The 23,721-nt window shown below is 41.0% G+C and overlaps 1 protein-coding gene across 2 annotated transcripts in view; it reads left to right on the forward strand.

Moving 5' to 3' along the window:
- LOC137796433 (cadherin-22) overlaps positions 1-23,721 on the forward strand; it is a 152,273-nt gene that overhangs the window by 86,661 nt on the left and 41,891 nt on the right. For both annotated transcript variants that reach the window (XM_068594366.1, XM_068594367.1), the window contains exons 4-5: positions 7,370-7,664; positions 23,127-23,246. In XM_068594366.1, coding sequence (XP_068450467.1) covers positions 7,370-7,664; positions 23,127-23,246 — 415 coding nt within the window. The remainder of the gene's footprint in view (positions 1-7,369; positions 7,665-23,126; positions 23,247-23,721) is intronic.

Here is a 23,721-nt window from a genome sequence, read left to right on the forward strand (position 1 = left end):
ATAGGCAGGTGCTGAACTTGAGCTTTGTTTTTTATTACTTTGTGTAGTCCCTGTGGTTCCTTTGTTTCTGGAACTATTTGGTCAAACAGCATCTTTAATCAGAGATGACCGCCTCAACAATGCCCTTCTCTTTGACGTTGAGGATAATGTGTTGACACCAGACAATATGATTATTGAATAATGTTATTTGAATGTGAATATAGAGCACAAATACATGTCAAATCAAATATGTGTGCCATTTGTGCATTTGGGTATGTTCTGCCCACTTTTTTTTCACTCTTCTTGTTCAAATCCCACTCATCAGCTGTTTCTCAAATGAACTTCATTGAGTTGATGAGAGTGGACAGCGTGTACGATCCGATTGCCTTACATAGGACGTGATTTGGAAAGACAGGATATTAATGCAGACAGCATGAGACTCAGCGATGAGTCACACACGTCAATCTTGTGATTCCCATGTTTCTAATCATTTAGACATGGCAATTGACCAGCTAATATTGCATCTGCATATATTGATCTCTCTATTCCTACAAATGAAGGAAGATGTTCTCCGCAGAAGGGTCGAGTGTTACAGAATGATTATCCTTTGGCCATTATTTCTTTGCCGTTGTGAATGGGCTGCATTCCTGATGGCAAACCAACAAGCAAGTCCAGCAGATCAGAGGGACATTTGGAAAAGAACGAAGGGAGAAGGAAGGTTGCAAAAGGAAGCTGCCAAAGAAGGAACTTCACACACTGACTTGTGATTCGTTAAAGGACAGGGCGCTAGGGAAGGCAGTGAACTGATATAAAAGGGCTGAGGGGAGCTCGAGCGGGCTGAGGGGAGCTCGGGGGAGCGACACAGCAGGAGGCGAAGAGAGATGATTTTATTAATAAAATTATCTAAAGTTATTGGACTTCATGTGACTAGGGCACTGGCTAGTGCTCGTAATATTAATGGTGTATGTGTGTGTGTGTGTGTCTGTGTGTGTGGATGTCTTTGTGTAACTCTCATACACTGATGGACTCTTTTAGTTTTTTGGAATCAAGACCTTTAATATGAGCAGCAGAGGATTAAAGCCAAGCAGTGTGCCTCTGTACTGGATAATTACAACTTTTTTTTCTTTATATTACTTCACCCCAACTCACTCAGCAAACTTGCCAAGCTCGCTCGCTCTCACACCTCGGCTGCCACCACTCTGCTAATGAAATCAGATTTACCAATAAAATGGTCACTCAGCTAGCGTTAAACTGGCAGCTTTGGGCAGTGCGTTTACATAATAAATACTTGCAGACCTAAATGACAGAACTACATTTTTGGAGCGAAGGAAGGGAGGAAGGAAACTTACAGGAAATGTACTTTTGTAGGAGGCAGAGTTGCTGTTGGGACTAGATAATTCTAAATGGCTGTTAAAAGAAGTATAGGAGGCAAGAATTACGTATTCTTCTCCTCGGTCATCATTCTTTCTCCACTATTTTGACAAACGCTGTCAGAGATAAATCCATTCTGAGAGTTTGTGTGTGAGAGAAAGAGAGTTTGTTGATATTTATGTGCAGCATGTACATATGCGAGCTGCACGGTGATGCAGTGGCTAGCACTGCATTTTTATAGAATTGCTTTTAAGCGATGACATCCTTTAATGTCGTTTCATGATTTTTTCTGCAGTTATTTTGTTACCTTGTTTTTGTTTGTTTGTTTTTGCAGTAATGTTTCATCTCTTGCTCCACACCCCCTCTCTTACAATGTGTGCCTCGCGGTCATCTTTCAATTCCATTTGCTCTTTTTATTTGTTTGATTTTGATGTATCCATTGCCTTTATGGTATGGTACTTTTTTGTTTACTCGTATTTAAGCTATGTATAACTATACATTGCTTATCTGCAAAGCACTTTGTAATTATTATTTTTTTAAAAGCCACTATATAAATAAAGTTATTATTATTATTATTATTACTGTCGCCTCACAGCAAGAGGCCCGAGTTTCGAATACCGGTAGTCCTGTGTGGAGTTTGCATGTCAGCGACCTGTCCGGGGAGAACCTTTCATTCGCCCAATGTCAGCTGGGATCGGCTCCAGCGCCCCGCTACCCTAAATAGGATAAGTGGTTTGGATGGAGAGACTCTGTTATATTCCAGCAACAAAAATATTATAGTTTAATGGTATTGTATACAGTTTAACAGTCTCTTTTGGATCCACCCACCCCTCATCCTGTCTCAGCATGAATTGTAAAGAAATTGTGCTTGTCTATATCCAAGGTGCTTCTTTGTCCCTTTTTTAAAACTCAGCACTGAACTTGAAGCCACAAATAATAGAAGCGCTCATACTTTTGTGCCTTTGTGTGCTACAGCAAGTTTAGTGTTGGATTAGAATTTCAGTATCGCCTAAAATCTATGTTTTGCTGTAAGTTCCTTAACTGCAACAGCAGTTTGTCAGAGAAAATAAGTTAACAGAAGTGAAACAGATGAACGATTCCATTCATCTGTTTCATATTTGATCTGATCCAATAAAGAGTTCCGATGAGATACACGGGTCGTGTTGGTTGGCTTAATTTTAACTCATTGTGTTTGTATATTGAGGAGAAGTAAAAGTGTTGTGGCCATGGACACAATCAATCAGACAACAGAAAAATGCCTGCTGATGCAATTCTTCCCAGCGTAATGATCCAAGCTATAATTAGGCAAATCTAGGTCCAAACATCGCAAGGCTGTCATCAAAGAGAAACAAACCAGCTTAAGATGGGTGGAACGGAAATAATTAAATGAAATTGAAACAAACAGAAAATGTGGTGCTGTGGGACGTAGTGTTTTAAGGAGACACATTTCCCATTTTGGAAGATGAAAAAGCCTTTTGTTTACTCTGCTTTGTCATTTTAAATAATGTTATTATAATTTTCCGTGTCTCCTTTATTCCCTATTTGTCTGTTTCCATTCTTAATCTTCTGTCTAAGCATCTGCAGGTCGGCCTCCTATCCCATCTCATCCCTGCATCATCGCCCCCTCATTTGAATTTCTCTTCTCCATCTGACTTTCTTCTTTCTTTTTCTTCTTCACTCTGCTACCATTTACTCTCGTCTCTGGCTCTGTCTCCCATGGTCTGTACCCTTCCTTCTCCCATAGCTGTCTACACCTAGGTTGTCTCTGATACAGTCACCTTGTTAACACTTTGAAGCTGTTAAGATCAGAGAGCTTGACAAGCTGCAGTGAAATGTGGCAGGCCTACTCCTGATTACACAGACTTAAATATAAGACAGCCAATTTGCTCACGCTTTGAAAGCCTCAATGAACCAAGGCTTCAGTGCAGCCCACGTTCTGATATTGCCACTGGAAAATGTCAAATTGGGCTTCATAAATGTCTCGGCAGTCTATTCTATTATTTTCGTGTGATTGTGTTATTATTATACATTCTGTTATTGTACATTTACTTGTGTGAAGAAACCCCACAACAGTTTTAATTCACATGGTTGTCAACAGAACAGGGGCGGCTTGCAGGTCCTGGAGATGTTTTTACTTCTTAAAAATGAATGTCTTGCCAATAGAAAATCACCACTCAGTCAAATGTTTACTCAGGCAGAGTGTGTGCTTTAACAGACTTTTAATACACAACTTAAAAAAGCTGACTACCAAATAAGAGGGAGACTTTTTGACAGTGCATGTGCGTCATGTGTCGCCCCCTTCAGCGGGCTAGTCTACAGTGACAGCAAGACACTTTGCTATGACCCAAAGGTGAACCTGACAGGGCATCAGCAGCCTCACTTTCCTCTGAGTCACCCCAGAGCCCTCCACTGTAAACCCTAATGTGTTCCTCACTACTACTTGCATTAAGTGTAACTTTAAAGCAAGACACTGCGACATAAAATCTGTTATGTTCTGGTTACAAATGCACATTTTTAGCAGCATTGTAATGTACAACATGTTATTACTATATTGTGTTGTCGTGTTGACAGAGTTATTGGTCACTGTCATCACCCTTTTCACCTCATGCAGTTTCTGTGACTCATCTCTTGCTCCCCATCCCTCCCTTACAATTCGTGCCTCACAGTTTGAGGTGAGGAATGACACATGAAGTTAGCGGACCCAAAATATTCTTTTTAATGTCACGCGTACATTTTTCCGAGCATGGGCCCGGAGAAAAAGTGGTTTGACGGTTCGATCCCCCGCACCTCTAGTCCATGTCGATCATTGGGCAAGACACTTTACCCCAAATTTCTCTCGAAGCCATCGTTGCATGGGGGGATATGATTGCTCATATAGTCCTGATGGGCAAGTAAGTGCCCATCAGTGTATGAATATGTGTGAATGGATGAATGGCACATTGTGGACAAACGCTTGTTGTCAGAAGAAAGACACTTTTGAAATCCATTTACTATTACCATTTAAGTAAGAATATAATAAAATATACAGATTCTGAATACTGGTCTTTTGCGTATTTTTAAAATGATTTGTGCATCTGCCTTTCAATGTGATTACAGTATGTCCTCAGGCATGGAAAGGTACAAAATTATAATAATAACATCCAGTGGCAACCCCGATTTTCACTGTTGGCAATGGAACTTCTTCAGACTGCAAACTCTCAATGTCCTGCAGCATTTTGGATCCATTCCCGTGTTCATTGTGTCAAACGCTCGTAGCTGCATTAGTTGTGTCTATACTGTGTGTGCGATCATCGAAAGGTAGACTTTGTGTTGAGTATCAATTTAACGTTTATGGTGTGGCAAGTGTTCGTTGATAGTGTTTACACCCTTCTCTTTACTAATACTACTGGCATGGCCAATAAAAAAAAACACATCAAGCCCAAGCACCCCCTGCTAATGAAACACTTCAAATTGCTGTATTATATTATATGTATTATATTAAAAAAGGCACAATGCACATTAATTAACATTAATGAGTCCATTGTGTAAATGTACATATGCATGAGCACAATGGGAAGCAGTTAAATTATGACATAATCATTGCTCCAGATACACATTTGGTGACACAACTGCAAAATCTAGAACACAAAGAGCTCAGATAAATGCAAATATTTCCTCAATAAAGCGGTCGTGATTCTTGCCCAGCAGTCGTCAACTTCTCATGTGAATTAGTTGCGGATAGATTTGCACTCCTGGTTTTTTTTTTTTTTTTTTTGCTAACAGAGTGACGTCCTGGCTCTGACCTTTAGTTTGCTTAGAACAACTTAGCAAAGCGTAGTGTGTGTGTTTTTCAAGCTGCCAACTTGAATCACTCCAGTGAAGATAGACTGACAGACGGATGGATATATCCAGCCTGAGGGGGGGAGAAATAGCATCTTCAGAATGATGAAGGATAAACTCACTATGTATGCGTGCAAGCTTGAGTGTTTGTCCATATGTAGCCAAGCACACACACACACACACACACACAGTAGCTAGGTATGTCTGTATTGCTGGGTAGGACCCACATGGTGCTAGAATTTGCCAGCTAATTGAAATAGCCAATGATGACAACATTTCACATACATTCTTGTCTGCAAAATGTAATTTAGAAATACAGAGAGCGGGTAAAGGAAACATAACCAGTGGTGCGTGACTATGGAAACTTTTATTTGATAATGCTCAGAGTTTGGGCCAATGAAAGTTCTTTTATTATAACTGCAATATTGATACCACCGAAGTATCCGGCAGTATATTTCCTCTGACTGTCCATGCATTTGTCTTCAGGATGATTCAGAATGGTGAGAAAAGGCAAAAACAGATAGATAAAATGGGAAGGGAAAATGGATGAGGGAAGCAATATCAAGGCACAGCCTTGCATTATTCCACGGTTTTACGACAAATACTTAATGAAACCCCGCGAGGGTGATAGAAGCCTGTATTTAATTAAGCCTTTATAAAATATTAACCAGGGAGGCCAGGGCAATTCCCCCTCTCCTGGTCTTCTCAGTAGATTGAACCACAGTTACACTGCATAGACGGCACTGAATTATAATTTCAGATAGAAGGTGAGTGAGAGAGAAAGAGGGAGAGGGAGAAAGAGAGAGAGAGAGAGAGAGAGAGAGAGAGAGAGAGAGAGAGAGAGAGAGAGAGAGAGAGAGAGAGAGAGAGAGGTCTAGTGCTCACTAAAGAGCCAAAGGGGAGTTTGAGATGGGGGACCAATGCTGCTCCTATTGCTGCCTCTGGAATGTCTTCTAATCACATTAGGGGGAAACTATAGCTCTGATTTATAAGGGCTCTTTTAAGTTCACTTTTCAGCCCCGGCACCTCTATGTCTCTACCTTTAACACTCTTTGAAATGACTTTGATCTCCTAATTTGGGCGTCACATCCTGTGAAGGGCACGGTGTGCTGAAAAGATGTAAATCATCACTAAAACTATGGTGTCTTTTTTTCACGACAACGCTGATGGCTGCTCTATAGGGAGCAATGAGAAGGCCTTTAGCTGCAATTGCTATTGGGAATAAGATAAGGGAAAGGGCGAAAGTAACGTGCATTCTTTTAGTCACAGCTGATAGACGCATTTATATCAACGACACAAACTATTAGCATTACAACGGTTGGAATTAAATAGTCAAATTCCATCCAAAATGTGTAATGTAGTAATCTCAATTAAAACGTCAAAGTACCAGTTTTTCTGAAATTTCAAACCAAATCTTACAGTTGTATCAGTAAATGTTGCATGCTCAGGCTTTTAAAGCGTTTAATGTCACAACTGCGCTGAATATCTTGTCTCCTCTGGCCAACGAATGGCTCCTGGTCGATGCCTTTGACCAGTGTTGTGTGGGGTGATGTCTTGGTTAGTACTTCTTATCCATCAAACACACTGCAACTAAATAGTACTTCAATGTAATCTAAATACATGATGGTGGCTACCAAAGTATTCATGACTGTGGCATTATAGTAGTCATCAACTACTCCCACAAAGTAATTGAGTAAATGATTAATTGCGGTAGATATAATGTAATTTCTGTTCACCTAATTACATGATCAAGTATCATCATAAAGTCTCAAGTACAACCAATTGTGTGTCCCCTCATAACATGTTACTACCATCCTCTCCATTTTTCTCAGCGATTCCATGACTTTAGCTTTTTGTTTGGTTGTAGAGTCTCACTATGTCCGAAAAAATGTCAAGACAAGTGTTGTATCTTGGTTCAAAGTGTCCTTCAAAGCATGAAAGCTCTGCTTCTCAATGACCGAGTAGTGGTGCCAATCCTTGTCAAACCCCTGGCTCACATAGTATCTGTGACTTATGCATTGCCACTGCTTTTTTACTGCACCATGCTAAACCCACAGATGAATTATTAGTCCACAATGACGCACAGTGTTGACTCAAGACTCTGACGACTAGATTGTTTCCTGTAAAACCCCTAAAATCCACTGCAACACTTGTCAGTATCAACATTTTCCCCAATAATTTGCTGTTTGCTAATTTACAGATCCATACAGACTCTGACGAAGGAGAGGGGAACATCAAGTACACTATCTCGGGAGAAGGGGCGGGCTCTATCTTCATCATCGATGAGCAAACAGGAGACATCCATGCCACAGAGAGACTGGACCGAGAAAAGAAGGCTTTTTACACACTTCGGGCCCGGGCCCGGGACCAGCATTCCCATGACCCTCTGGAACCCGAGTCCGAGTTTGTCATCAAGGTCCAGGACATCAACGACAGCGAGCCCAAGTTCTTGGAGGGTCCCTACATCGGCAGTGTGGCAGAGCTGTCCCCCATAGGTAAGGCAAGAAACATGGCAGCCAGACAGGCCATCGGGTTAGCAGTTTCAAGCATGGAGCTCAGAATGGCCCAAAGGAGCACACACTGTATGAAATTACTAGTTTTACAGCTATTTTCATGATGCATAAGTAGGACCTGTAACATAATGCTTTGTCCATCTTGGCTCAGGGGAAGCTAGAAAATGCCAAGAAGAGCAATATGCTAAAATTCTCCCCCACTGTCGAGATGGGGGGGAATAAAGCAGACAGGAGATGTTACCGGAGATGAAAATAAATTTGGAGTCAGTGAATCCATTGTGGATAAGAAATAAGTAGAATGGTGTCAAGGACATTTGAGGAGGATCCCCACATGTGCTGTGTCAGAGCTGTGCCCCGTAGGTAGGAATATTATGGAAAATGACGGAAACCGAACAGGCCTATAAAGAAAGGGGGAGGCGGATTGCATTACTCCCAGATGAGCTTTGTGGCTGTGTTCTCCGACACACTGTTATGAGGTAAACCATGACGGGGGAGAGGGGGTGGGGGTATAAGGGGAGGAAAAGGAGCCGTGCTCCAGAAGAGTATATAATGGCAAAGGTGCGTCGTATTTTCCTAAAGGCTTTTGACGATGAAACCACAATGCTTTTAATCTTGAGAAAACATGTTGTTATTGTGAGCAACAGCATTAGCGGCACACCAAGGCTGCTTAAGGTTCTCAGCGAAATGGAAAAGACAGGTGAACGAGGGTGTCAGGGGATTCATTAGCATGATATTAATGTCACGGGGCCCGCTGATGTTTAATAAACAAAATTATGTATGGGTGCCAAGCGATATCACAATACCACGTGTGCTCAGGATGTTGTGTGTGATACAGATTTTTGCACACGTGTATGTGTGTGTGTGTGTGTGTGTTTTATCATGCATATGCAGTAGAGGTGGGGGTGATTCTTGGGTGAGTGACTCCAGGAGTGGTGCAGAATGGAATGGCTCTTCCCTGTTCAAGCCTGATTGGAATTAATTCCTGCTTCCTCAGCATGATCCAAAGCATGGGCATTTCTGCCTACAGTGCTCTCTAAAAGTGAATAGGGTGTGTGTCTGTGTGTGTCTGTGTCTGTGTCTGTGTGGGAGGGAGCGGCAGAGGGAGAGAGAACGTGAAAGACCAAGCAATTGAAGGGTACTACAAAATAGGAGTGATAGATAGAATAGAAATAATCGAGAGATTGAGAACAAAAAAAAGATGCAATAGCCTGGGAAGCAAGAGAGCTATTATCTCTTTAAGACGGAGATGCATGGAGTCACAGAGATCACGCTTAGTTAATGTTAGTTAATGATCACGACCCTTCCACTTTGGCTGCTTCCCCTTGTTCGACCCTGTTGCACCTCAGTCAAATTACGCACTAAATGAGTGTGCAGTTCATGTTTTAAACATCGCTGCGGAGCGCCGGCCCTAATGAGGTAACAGCCACTGCTTATCCAAGCATTCTCCCGGCCCCGTCCCTGTCGCTGTCGCCGTTTCATTTCGCCGCGCTGTTCCACTGTCCAACATCAGCTGGAGCCAGCAGTATTTTTTTTGTCATTTCAGTGATAAGGTCACAAGCACAATGATAGTAATTGAAGGGATTAAAAAAAGAAAGTAAAGGTACCGGACAGACCACCTTGGCCCGTCACTCACCGGCACATTGCTGTCCTACCTCCTTCCCTGTTCGACGTTTAGCTCTAATAGCTGGAGAATGTTGTCGCTTTAATGTGAAGACTATTGGAATGCTTTTCTTTTTGGTCAACACATTTAGACCTACCTTACTAACAAGTATTGCCTTTGAAACCGAGGCCTGAGTTCAGCCTGAGCTAGATGTATTCCTCTTTGCCGTACATGTCCGTTGTTGTCCCCAAACTAATACATCAGTGAGCCTTGCCGTAACCCTGGGTGATTACGATGGGCATGGGCACTGCAGTTTATTTTGGGTCAATTGCACATACGCTGTCCTGCTGCTGAATAATCACCCTCAGCACCAAATGTGTATTAATCCTCAGCTAAAAATAATCCCCAGCAAATGCACTGTTTCAACAGTTGGACTGAAATTGTTGCCCATGCTGTTTTAGGACATTACCTCGGCTTCTCTAAAAAATCAAACTATAATTGTGTAACCAATTTTGAATTTAGATAATTACAAATAGATTTTCCGGCCGAGTGCTGTGTAGACAACGTTAGTCAGAATTGCTTGAGCGACACATGTGTTTGAGTCTGAACGCCAAGATAAATAAATAAAACCAAAGAAACACCAGCCACTTATTTGCTTTTGCAATATGTCCTTTGTGCTATCTCAACAACATCTACAATTGTTTTTGTTTTTTTTCCCCAACTGTAGGCATATCTTTTGTTTGTTATTTCTTCTTATATTTCTAACACCGCTCAAGAATGCTGTCATCTTTCATAGTGTATGAACTTGATTTTCTTCACTTTTACTGTGTATACAATATATTCAAACCCTCATTAGAATCTGTTGTTTTTATGTAATTTTGACACCCGTGAACTAACACCGGGTTGCTTTTTATGCCGTATTGGTAGCAGATTGCGAGCGTCAGCCCCACCAGCGGTATGCTCACCGTGCTGTTTTAAGTCCAATCATACAGAACACTGCTTTGGAAAACGTGAAGCAATAATAGGAATGTCACGTCATGCCTCAACTTCTCCCTCTTCATGCAGACGGTCTGTCTGTCTGTCTGTCTGTCTGTCCGTCTGCAGGCTTGCTCAGCATTTGCTACAACAACAACAAAAAATACTTTGTCCGTTTGTTTTCAAGGGTTGGTTAACTCTGAAAAGGAGAAGAGAGGACAAATAACACATGAGCAGCAAAGATGATGGAACGTGAGGGCCTGAGCTCTGTGTTGTCCTTTGGAAAATTTGCGGCTAATGAAATTGCTGTCTTCAATCAAATTTGTAGTGCATGGGTGATTGAATGTTTCTTTAAGAAGCGTGCATGTCTTTATGTTGGGAAAGAAGAGAGAACATGGATGGAGTCACTGCAGAACGCTAGTTGTGTCCTCTGACTCATGATGATAACGACTGTGAAGAATTGATTTAATACAATTTCCTGGTAGAGGACGTCCTGGACTGAACACAACCAAAAAAGGAACTGACGAAAAGATGGGGCTTCTGGATCGCCCATATTACAGTAATTACTGCCCAAATAAATACCCATATACAAATTACAAATGATTGGAGCAAACTGAGGCAACTGAGGCTATGAAGGTGATTTGCTTCACTGATAAATGACAGTTTGCTGGCTCACTCATGACCACCAATAGCAGGCTGTGTTTTTAAATAGTGTTGCTGAGACAATGAAAACTCATGAATGACATGGTGAAAACAAGTGACATAGTGCAGTGCATTGGATCAATTCCTCATCAAGCTGCTTCTTGTTTTACCTTCCTCTCTGTACAGGGGCGAAGGTTTGCTTTCTTCATCGGTGGTCCTCCACACTTTGTTCCCTGCATTCTAGAGATTTAAAAAAATAATAACATATGGTTAACATTTTATTTATTTATAGAGAGGAAAATTCAGGAATGTGTATTTAAGACCTGTTAATGATACATCCATGTGTTTTAATGTATTTATAAAACGTTAATCTTAGAAATAAATTATCTTCAAGACATAAGGTTCAGTACTTTCTGTACATATCCCACATATTTTTTATGTTCTCTGAGATGCAGATAGTTAAGTAGTATTAAAATGTAATATTTTTAGGAAAAAGTTGAAATATTAGGAGAATAAAGTGAACTTGAATGAGAATAAATTCATAATAAAAAATAAAAAATAGATATTGTTAACCTGTAAAACTGAAACTACCAAATCTAATCAGCCATAAATCTCACCATCATGTGGCTTATCGTCTCCACAAATGTGGACTTCAGCCCCGCCGAAAAAGTGCAGACTAGATCTATTTGTACATCTCAAAGCAGCAGTATTATTTAGTCCTAGTGAGCTATAACAATTCCACAAGTACCATTAATGTTAAACTCCTTAAAAAAGTAAGAAAAACAATCAACTTAGTGAACACTCGGTGCTGTCAGGTGCACAGAGCACACTAGAGACACCATGGCTGATACACACACACACACACACACACACACACACACACACACACACACACGCACACACACACACATTCTCTATCTTAATGATAGCTGTCAGTTTCAAGCAGTTTCACCTAATTTACATGCAGGCACACAGTGGGCTTTTTAGGAAATAATTACCAATGTCCAGACCTTATAGTTGGCTGAAGCCATGTTATTCACACCAGAAACACATTTCTCCACACCTCTCAACAAGCAAGTCTGCTCCTCTGTGTGTATGTGTGTGTGTGTGTGTGTGTGTGTGTGTGTGTGTGTGTGTGTGTGTGTGTGTGACTGTGGAATTTGTCCACTCAAAAGTAAATGCAAAATAGTTTGCTTAAATATTGGTGACTATTCATTTTGCCATCCTACATCGTGTCCCTTTGATATGGCTGTGTGGATTTGACGTTTGTCTCAAAACTAGGTTAGCCGCAATGTAAAAGTTGCATGCATGTGCACTAAATGTGTGTAAGTGTGCATCATATATATGATGTATTGATTAATTGCTTTTAAATTGTTTTAATATTTGACATAGTGTTGTTAAGGTTTACAGTGCAAAACCTGAGATTGGGAGCATTTTGATTGCCTCTAAATGGCTCTCAACATGGTGACAGTAAATCCGTTGCTCACAGCTAACGTTTGCTATCAGCGCAAACTCCAATGGAGCAAAAGTGCTGACAGACAGTGTTCACCTGAGGGGGGAACCGGAGGGTGGGTGCGACACTTGCGTGACCAATTTGTGGGTCAGAACAGAATTGTCAGCTGCATGTGCTGCATGAGCGCGGTGCAGAGAGCTAACCAGTGGGGCTAGCTCACATGCACTGGGAGCACGTGAGGCTAGCCCGGTGACGTCAACGAAGCAGAGAGAAGCTCGGATAGCAATACACACACAGGGAGAACTTCATTCTCTGCTCAGGTAGACAAGACTCGAGTATATCTTTACATAAATGAAGTTTGCTTCTATATTAATGCTCAGAATGTTAAATACAGCTCCTTTTAAAAGGATATGAAGAATTTCAAAACTGCATTATAGGTCTATTTGATGAATGGATGTTCACTTACAAGCTAACAGGTCATCCTTCTCTTTACGGCTCAGTATCCGTTGTATATTGTCTGAATAAAAGTGGACCCAGTATTATGTAAAACAGCTGCGATTTGAAAAGCTAATGTTGCCTCATATCCATTGGTGAGGTAATCTGAGATTTACAGGTCCGTTCATTTAAAACATCCATTATACCAATATAAAAACCTAAAATTCATGTTTGGCAAACATGGTAAATTGACTTAGATTTATGCTGTGCCTTTGTAGTCTTCTGACCACTCTTTGTTAAAATTCACCCATACACACACACACACACACACACACACACATTCATACACTGATGGCAGAGGCCCCCATGCCAGTGGCCACCTGCCCATCATGGATCGAATCTAAATGTTTGTTGACACACACACACACACATACACACACACATGAGAAACCATAGCAACAGAGATACATTCAAAGCCTCCGTTTACACTGTATTTATTCATTGAAATATTGAATTGCAGCAATAGTTAAGTGGTGTAACTCCAGAGTGTAGGTGTAGCCTTCCAAGAACTGTCTTTTATGGGTTTATCCCTGGAAACAGTCCTAAATATTGTTCTTGCTTGTGTCACAACACTTGCGATGAACCAGTTGTGTGAATGTAGTTCTGCAAACAATTTAAACCAGGATTGTATCAGCTGCTTTAGATGAAGCCAGAGAGGCTGTGAGAGCTCTGCCTTAACCCTTCCGGGTCCGTGCTCGACAACGTTTGCCTTTTGTAAATATTCATATCTCCTCCTCGATAATACGGCTCAGAAATACGTTTCGAAGTCTACAGGAATCAGCGGGCTTTCTGCTTCCGCTCTTTTCCTAACATGAGATCGTAAGCAATTCACAAAGAGAGATATGGTAGTATTATGGGTTTATCCCTGTAACCAGTAACCAAATGTTTTTCTTGCTTATCTCCTGCACATGTCAACACTTGCGACATAACAGTTGTCTGAACGTAGTTATGCAAACAATGTAATCAAGAATTATATCAAATGGTTTAGACGGAACAACAGGGGCTGTGAGAGCTCTGCCTTAAAATCAGCAGTTACAAAATGAACTGACGATGTTTTTGTATCCTTGCTTCGCTCTCGAAGAGCAGTCCCCATTGGGTTAAGGGTGAAGCTGGTGGAGGACTCAGTGTGACTCTGAGGTCCACAAGCAGACAACCCACACCAGTTTCCAAACTTGATACGCATAATGAAGCAGGGAGGCACAGACTGTTCTACAGTTAATACCACATCAGCCTTGTATGGAACACCACGCTCTCTTAGCACAGCACTGCTGCTGCAGAAGGATGCGTAAAAGCGCAAGATCTGCAGCGCTCCAACTACTGCGAAGCAGGTTCAACATAGAATGAGTCAGGGAGGATTCAGATTCATCTCGCAGATAGAAACGGATGAAATAGCACGGAGAAGCCCGGGATGCCGCTGCATAGCTGTCTGCCACTGTCATCCTTCCGCGGAGAACCATGGATGAGGATAAGGCACTTGTGAAGTCCTGCTGATGTCCTGAGGAGGCTCTGCTCTCACTGCACTGTCGGCTTGTGAGACAAATGCTGTTTCGAAAGGCCACTCCTTGTGAGTGCTCTCCGTCAGGAACAAACAGCTGCTGATATCCTCTTCATGTTAAAAGTGCGCACGACATACTGAGACAAGGTGTGAGCTGGGTCGAGTCAGTGAGACATTTCTTCTGCCGCTTTCTGATGAGCTGGAGGAGAAAATACTTTCAGAGCAACGCTTCTTGATGGAAAAGAGTCTTACAGGAATTTGCACTTTCGTCCGCTTTAAACAAAAGGCAGGACAGCGAGATTGACGGCACACATAAGTCACTCACTCTCCTCCTGGCCGAGGTCAGGGCTAGGAGGAGCGCCGTCTTGAAAGAATCTTACAAAAGATTCTCCCGATTGACGAAAGGAGAACCCTAAGAGCATGCAGCACCAGGTATATCCTACTGTGGTGCTACAGAGTGTGTGCCAGATTTCCACCCCATACCGAGAGGGTGTGACACCACGTCTCCCTCGGGGAACCCCTGACTAAGATGCCAGGTCTCCCTGCAGTGAGAGAGGGAAGGTCAGCATTCATAAGATCATAAAACCCAGACAAGGAAACCTTTGAGGTTTCATATGTGCCAGGCCTGGGGATCTGCGGTGTCCAATTGCAAGTTTCAAGATATATATTTCCAACTGTCCATCAGATTTGAAATCTTTCTACCTCCATCCAGAGTGCGCCGTGACCTCCAATGTGTGTTGCAGCCCAAAGCCCGCAGCTGAAAGTACACGTGGCTGATCATTTATTAATAACAATAATAATAATAATGTATCCTTTAGTAATCCCCTTGGGGAAGTTCTCCTCTGCATTTGACCCATCTTTAATTAAGAGGCAGTGTGCTTTGTTCTTGAAATTTCCATTAATGGTAAATGGCCATGATATAAGTGAGATAAAGCCGTATAAAGGTGTTCATAATCAGGGATGAAAGTCCTTCACGAATCAATTCCTGATAAAGGACACCTCGTCGGGCGTTACATATATTATTATGCATTTTTCTGCAGTCTTTTCATGTATATGAGGTTGCAAAGGAACCAATGAGATTGAATCTGACTGAAGGCTTGGCGGTGGGGATAACCTTTATATCTGTGTCATTTCCGTCAGCAATAAATACAAAAGACAGGATCTTTGTGTTTATTATGTTGTGGTTCTAACTATATTTACATTGTCAGTGAATGGATATATATATATATATATATATATATATATATATATATATATATATATATATATATATATATATATATATATATATATATATATATTCTCTTTTATTTTGAAAGGTGGTCCAACAAAAAGCCAAACTGCAATAGTAAAAATTTCTGAGGGGAAAGCCACATTTTTGGTGTTGTCATAGGCAAATGAATGTGAGCAATTAAGAATTAATATGGTGGTTTTAGTGAATTCGGTATGTCGGCTTGTTCTTCAGGGAGAAAAAAACTAAATGAACAGAGCTGATGCCTTCTTAATTTCACTTTTGTTGAATATAAGTAGGACCTTTAAAAACAGTACTTATTCAAGTATAAAGTACTTATTTCTGATGCTTTTTTTCTTTTACTGTCATAATTTTGTTTTACATTTAATTAGATTTTTAGCTATTTTTTAGACTTGTCACTGTTTTTCTTATAGTTCAAAATAGCATTTACTTGAAGTGTATTTGTGTGTGTTCCTAATACTACTCTTGCCGTATCCTCAAACGTATGTATTATTATTTTTAAATGATATGTCCAAATGAACTTGCTGTTCCTTGTATGGGCTTATTTTTCCTCCTGAACTCATTTTCTTTTTCCCCCAAAAATATTCAGCTTTACATTTTGCTTGCAGCAAAGCTTACAGAGGCTCGATAAGTGAATGGTGGGGTGAGATTTGTTTTAATCTCTGCATTTAAGACTGAAAAATCCACTTAGCTAAAAATATCATAATGTTTATGGGGATAAACATAATAATAGCATGTATTATGTCTGCATTATTACCTTAGAGACAGACACATGGTTCAGTGTGGCTATTTATTTAGAAGAAATATGATGGACATCCCTATTTAGGGAATAAGATAAATAAATGTGACTGTAGAATTGAACAGAAATGGGAAACGTTCCTATTGTGTGCTGCTCTGGTGTGCTGAAAGAAAGAGTCTCGGCTGTGGATTTACCTTTAAATATAAACAGCTATTCCATGGTGCTGATATGTTAATACCAGGTAGCTTATGACATTTTGGGGCAAATATTTATGTTTTGGAAAAGCATCATTAATATTTCAATGGAATGCATATTTTTCCCCTTTGGTTTTTCCCAGCCATGGTAAGTGTTTAAATATTAATGTAGCTTTGAGCTATGCCTGAAAAGTTTTAAAAACCCAGAGGCTAAAGTAGGAACTAGTATAATGCCTGACAATACTACATAGGTATAGTTTGGCATATTGTACAGTTAAAAATTGGATGGATTAAGTTTTTCACGCAATTTCTGGGACAAATATTGCACAGACATTATTGGCAGTGACACTGTGGCACCCCAAGCTAATGCTTATGCTCCACACGCCCAGCTAATATTGAAATAATAAAGACAGGCCTTTTCCAATTTGAAATCAGTATTACACTGTGTTACAACATGCATACTGAGACCTCACTTTTTTTTCACCCTTTGTGTGATCTGACTGACAACACAGCGCAGTTTTGTTGGGTTTGAAACCATTTAGTCACTGAGGCAGACATCCTTTCCTTCCACTCAAAGGTCGGCTGACAGCGAGGGAGTCTGGTGGAAATGTGGCTAAGAGGGGCAGCTCCTGATGGTGGAATCACAACAGGGTGAAACGTTTCCACTGAGCTAATCCTGTGATTGATGTGGTTCCATTAGAGAGGACCTGAGGACCTTTGAGTGGCCGAGATGTGGCACGACACAACATCTGTTCCGTAGCCTCTAACCTCAGGTAACGCTGACTGACAAGTCACAGTGTCCAAAAAAACAACAACAGGCAGGCAAATAGCAGTCTGACAACAGACATTGAGCTGACCACTATCCTCAGCTATTATCTACTAATGATGCCAGTAGGATTACCAAACACAAACAGCAAACAACAAGGTTCAAAGTAGCACAAGATTAGTCTCGGAGCGGCATTTATCTTATATTAAAGACAGTAGGAGAACTGCGAAGGCCTTTTAACAACAGGGATATGTTTGAAGAAAATGTCCTGCATTTGTATCTGCTAAATAAAGCTCAGCATCTGAAGCTCTCTCACATTCCTTGAAGACATGTTATCTCTGTAAATGCTCTGTAAAATAAATTGTGTTGGATTATTTAATGTAACTATGTTGTCGCAGTTTGTCTTTTGATAAAAAAAATGTTTATTTAAACTAAAAGAATGAGGATTTTAGGCTTCTGGAAAAGACTGGTGCTTCATTTTCAAAATTTCTGAAATGAGTTATAGAGAATGACAAGACTGATAGCCGACAGAGCAGAAGAAGCCTTGTGAAATGTATGATTCAAGTGTTTTTATGAAGGTCATTGCCCCATCTATCACTGCGGAAAAGTATACACAATACACACAATAGCCTGCATTTGAAGGACGTTTGTGGTGACCGACACGGACAATAGCGCGAGGCAGAATAAAGCTGTGGGAGAAAAAAGCTGTGTCAATAATGGTTTGACAATATTTATATGTTTTCCAAAATGCTTTGTCGAGTATTGTTTTGTCAAGTGACCTGGACACATGCAGCAAATCAAAGCGTCAAACCAAGAACTATAGAGGCTTTTGTATGAATAAAGTCGTAATTCAACAAAAAGCATCAAGCATTCAGTTCGGGGTCCTATTTTGGAAAAGTAGTGATACATCACCAATGCCAGTCTTATTTCTTTTGTTTTATCTGTCTTGTTCTTTTGACCTTTATCTCTCTCTCTCTCTCTCCCTCTCTCTCTGCCATTCTCTCTCTCGCTCTAACCTTCAGCATAGTCAGCATGACGAATAAATCCCTCACTCCTTTTGTATGTAATGTGAGAACTCCACGAGGGGAGTTCAGTAATAATCACCCTTCCTGTTGCTGTGGTCCAGAGAGGTTGCCCAGGAGGCGTCAAATTACTGCAGTCACCATTAGGACAGCCGGGTCCTGTCATGCTAACAGAAGATGAGACATTTAGAGCAGCGGAATCACAGAAGAGAGCAATGCGACAAGACAGGAGCAACTTACAATCAATATACTCTGCCAACCTCCTCTATGTATATGAGCAGTAACGTCCACCATTATGTGCTTAACCACAGTGCTTGACATAATTGATTTGGGCTGATGTGCGTGTGTGTGTGTGTGTGTGGTCATGTGTACAAATCAGTGTGTATGTTGGAGAGGGAGGGATGGAGAGAGAGAGAGTGAAAGAGAAAGGAGACAAGATGTGTACGACAATGGCAACTTGTGACATTGATTAAGACTCAGGTTTTTTTCATTATTGTAGAGATGTGATCAGGCAGAGGAGCTTCGACTCGTTATTGTGCATTGTACATTTTGAATTGTGCGTGTGATAATGGCTGTGTCAAAAATGTTTCTGCACGGAAAAGGTTCTGTTCCTCAATGCTCTTCTAGAATAACAATACACACATATCAGTGTTTGTCTGCAGACAAATGCTTCAAAGTAATAAGATAATTAAAATTGCAATGTTGACATGCCATGCTGGCCCACAGTAGTGTCTCCAAAAGAAATACTGAGCCCATCTTTTGAACAAAGATTAGATTTACAATCTGTCAGAAGAGATGACAAACATCCCCAAATCCTTGTAGAGATCAGGAAGAGGATCAAGGTAAGCAGGCCATTGGATTTTATGACATGGCAGATTTTTCTCCCCTCTATACTTCATCCTCTCTCATTCACGTTCTGTTCCTCTCTCTCATTCTCTGCCCACCTCTCTCTCTCTCTCTCTCTCTCTCTCCTGGGGCATTTATGTGGATGAGAGAGGAATGAATCACTGTGGAAGTAGTGAAGAAATAACTTTTCATGTGAAAACACCTCAGCTTTTATGGCTTTACTAAATGATCCATAATGCGGGCGGGGAGCACTCAGTCCTGCAGATTAAGGCGGGTCGTAGCGGTGGAAAGAGGCTCAGTGCTGCAGCCGTTAGACCCCTCCACTGAAGCTCGCACCAGTACAGCCCCAGCTGAGATGGGCACAAATCTCTTTTATGAGCCTGCCTCTTAAATAGCTGTCAGTCTAGTGTCTCACACGTGGCACACTCCTCCAGCTCCCCTCACAGTAATTGAACCATCTCTCCCCGAGTGCTGAAATGGTGAGGGAAGTCATTCAGACAGCCTGTGTTGATACCATTAAACCAAACTTGTGCATAAATCTAGCTGCACAGCTATCGTCACCCCACCATCCACGGAATCCTCCACGCCCAGAAAAACTACCCTGCTTCTTACTCCATTTAGCCAGAGATGGTCCCGGGGTTAGTTTGCATCTGGATATTATTTACATAATCCTTTCGAGAGAAACTGGGGGCTTCATAAATATAATTTGCAACTCAGACTGCATGCTATTATTCTGTAAAGACTGCTTTTTTTTCTGTCATGTTCCTCCCACCGTGACACCGTTACACTATTGTGTGTGCCAGTAAGAAACAGACTAATTCATGCACACAGTCATAGAAAGGACTCATCTCTAAGCTGCAAATGTTAAGTATGTTGTATTTACTTTATTACTTTATTAGCTGTTAAACTCACATACCAGCTGGGGGTTGTTATTCTTTAAAGAGGTTATATTATAACAATATAGTTATAGAACCATTAATAATAGAATATAAGTGGTACATAAACTGCTGGTATTCAACCATAAGTATGCCTGAAGCATTTTGGGTTTAATATTTCACCCAGCCATATCTCCCTTAAGCACTGTTCTCGTGAACGCTTTGGTGATTGCTATGGAAACATACGCATATGAATTTGCTGTCATATCATATAATTATCATCCTGAAAATTACTTTTCCATTCTTCTATTCTATTTCTGATGGTGTAAATATCTGCAGGCTCTGAATGCATGAGTGAGTGAGGTGAATGCATATCCATTTTCTTCAGTAGGTGTCACAAATGTCACAAAAGTTGTACGTTACAAACACTACGTTGATAAATATTGTTTTTTCCTGGCCCTTCTGACCTCACCTGACCTCGGCGGGGTCATTCGATTTCATTATTGGTGTTCTTGCACAGTTCTGTTGAGAAAAAGAAAGTTTTGTTTCATAAGCAAACCAAAAAGACTCATCCAAAACAAATGTGCCCATCAGGGGGAATAAAGAGAAACAAACCTGTATATTTTGGTAATTAAAAATGATTATTGCTACGGAGCGTGCTGTCTCATCTGAGAGCAATTGATGATTGAAGTTTTAGCGAGAGAGAGAAAAACAACTCTTGAGTTAATGAATATCTGGAGCTTCTCTCCATTAGACATACTCCTATTCCAATATGCATTACATTTGAATCTGAGAAAGTCAATATTTTTTATTGAATTCCCACAACTCCATCAACAGTAGAATCTGCTTAAGTGAGATTCCAACCACGCCAACAGATACTGTAAGTAATGACTTCTCCCACTAAAAACACTGATGCAGGCCAAAGCTTTAATAAGAGCCCAAGTGCCAAACTCCCTGGTTCACTTCTCTTTTTAATATAAACACAATAAAGAAACATTTGCATTTATATAGTTCTTCCAAGCCATCCCACGTTGCTGCGAGCCAGTACCCAGAAACAGCTGAGCATCAAACTGATTGTTACCTGGGGAAAATTAAGATAAGGACAAAATCCCATGGAGGAAAATGACTTTGTTGGACCCACAGCGGTATAGGACCAACCAAGTGAGCCGAATTAGCTCTCCCCTGCCTGCTGCCAGTAATGAAAATAACTATAGTCTTGTTTTCAATATGATAAGGACGATATCGCGCTCTTCCCCCAACTGGGACGCAGATCTTGATCTTCTAAGGATCAGGGTGGTGTGCAGAGTGGTATGTTTGGATGGAGTAATGACTGTGTATGTATACTCCGAATTTGAATTAAAGGCTCATTCCATCCTAGTTAATATGCAGTGCTTTGAATCCACGGCGAGTAGCAATATATTAGGATACAAGACAGTGCCAGAATTCATGATTCTTTGAAATTGCACTTGCCGGAAGAACGCTGATCCATCCGCCCGTCCATCTATTTCTGTGTGTCCTCACTTATCCCAATCCACACCAATTGTTTCGCAGGATAATTTACCTTCAAGCTAATTTGTCACGTTCCCGTGCAGATCAGAATAGCTGCTGAATTGAACAGCCTAATTTGTTACCCTCTTATCATCGACCACGTGGAATACCGCATCGTTCTCTGTTCATATGCTGTTTGCCCGTTTCTATTTACTTACATACAGGCAGAACAAAAGAGTGCTATAGCTGAAAGTCTACCAGAATAGTGATCTGAGCTGTCTGATTTAATGACCAGCTGACTTTAATGATAATCCACTGGCCTCTCCTTCTCTCTCTGCCCCTTAAGAGCGCCATCCCATGACAGGAAACAAACAGTGCTCTGACACTTCCCGCTAATTAGCATCATTAGCATACGGCCATTATGTGGCTGGACAGTAGCATGACAGGGCTCTGAGAAAGGCTACGGTGGTGACCTTTGGTGGACAACACCAGCTGTCAGTAATTACCCGTAGCATTGGCCAGCCACATGGAGACAAAGACCGACTTCTCGTCCTTGAGGACCTATGGCGCCCAGTGGCGTCTCCTTTTTTTTAAATTATTTTTTTATTTTTCCTGTGAGTGAAATTATTTATAGAAAAGAAGAAGAAGAAAAATATTGCTCACTTGCTAAAAGGCAAGCGTACAGTTGTTTCTCAACCTAAGTTTTTAAGACTTTAGGACTAAAATGTGTGACTAAATGGAGAGATGCGCCAGCCTCTTCGCTGCCATAGGCTTTTCTTTGCATAAATATACTACACTGGAAATAATTAACACCTGCTCCATGAATTCCATTTTTTAGGCTTCATGTGGAAATGACTATATTCTCTGCCTCAGCGCGGTAATCACAAGTAATTATTTGTTGTAGATTTCTCAGAAGATAAATGTTGACTTTATGACTCCATGTTTCCTTTCATCTCTGAGCGCAACTGCCTTTCCAATGAGACGCAAAACAACTCTGTAGGGAAAAAGGTAATTTCAAACATCAAACAATTTGTTGAGAAATTCAAGATAAAATAGCTAGTGCAGTGTTATTCAAAATGCATTAACCTGCCTCTCCCAAGTGTAACCACAGAGTACGCATGCACACACAAACAGGTGTGGGCGCACATTCATACACTCATACACTCATTACAGTTACTTTTCTTGCGAGAGCCACATTTCACTGTGCTGCATTCCCAGGCTCACAACCTTAACCGTAATCATCACATCTGTGCGCATAACTCCAACCCTTACCCATCAAGCATCTCTCCTAACCTTGGCCGAAACCAAAATTGTATTTGAACCCTAACAACAATGTGTTGCCCTCAAGCCGCTCTTTGAAAAAGCACGACACATTTTCTCACTCTCTATGTCTTCAACTCATATTGGTCCATGCAAAGATATAAGTACACACAGACACACACACACACACACAGACAGTCACAGACAAAAAAACAAACACATTCCCACATCAGCCCTTTACATGTACAGTTCCGGCACTTGCAAAGTTTCCCCAGTGGCATCCTGTCTCATAAGCTTTTATTTATTTATTTATTTTGACACAACTTTGTCTCTTTTCAACAGGAACATCCGTTATGAAGGTTACCGCATCCGATGCAGACGACCCTGCATACGGCAGCAGTGCCAGAGTGGTGTACAGCGTACTGGATGGAGAAAAGATTTTCTCTGTTGACAGACACACAGGTAAGAACGATAACAGCAACACATCCAGCCCTCCCTACAACTGCTACTTTTTATTTTTATTTTTTCTTCTTGTCTCTTTTGGGACAAACATGAATGAACTTTAAGCCCGGATGCCATAATTCCCAGAGCAATCCAAGAGTGTGGCCAAAATCATGTAATCAATTGAGCAAAAACAACCATCTGATAACATATCAGCCAATAACTACTGGCTCCTTTGAGCAACCAGTCAAAATACCATATGGCATAAATTACCTGGCTCCACACAGTGTTTAGTGCAACCTAAATTAAGCACAAACATGGCACATATCACCTGGGCAGACCAAATGCACCGGATGTTCAGCTCAGTAAAGCATCGACGTTGCTAAGCATGAAAGACGAGTAGATGTGTCTGGTTCATATTTCCACAAGTTCCATATGTACCCCTCTGAAGCATCTCCCCCAACAATTTTAGGGGGAATCAATATTTCCCTTTGTG

This window comes from Clinocottus analis, unplaced genomic scaffold (genome assembly GCF_023055335.1).
Source record: "Clinocottus analis isolate CAN_PGR_092001 unplaced genomic scaffold, fCliAna1.0.p SCAF_3, whole genome shotgun sequence".
In the NCBI taxonomy this organism is placed as follows: domain Eukaryota; kingdom Metazoa; phylum Chordata; class Actinopteri; order Perciformes; family Cottidae; genus Clinocottus; species Clinocottus analis.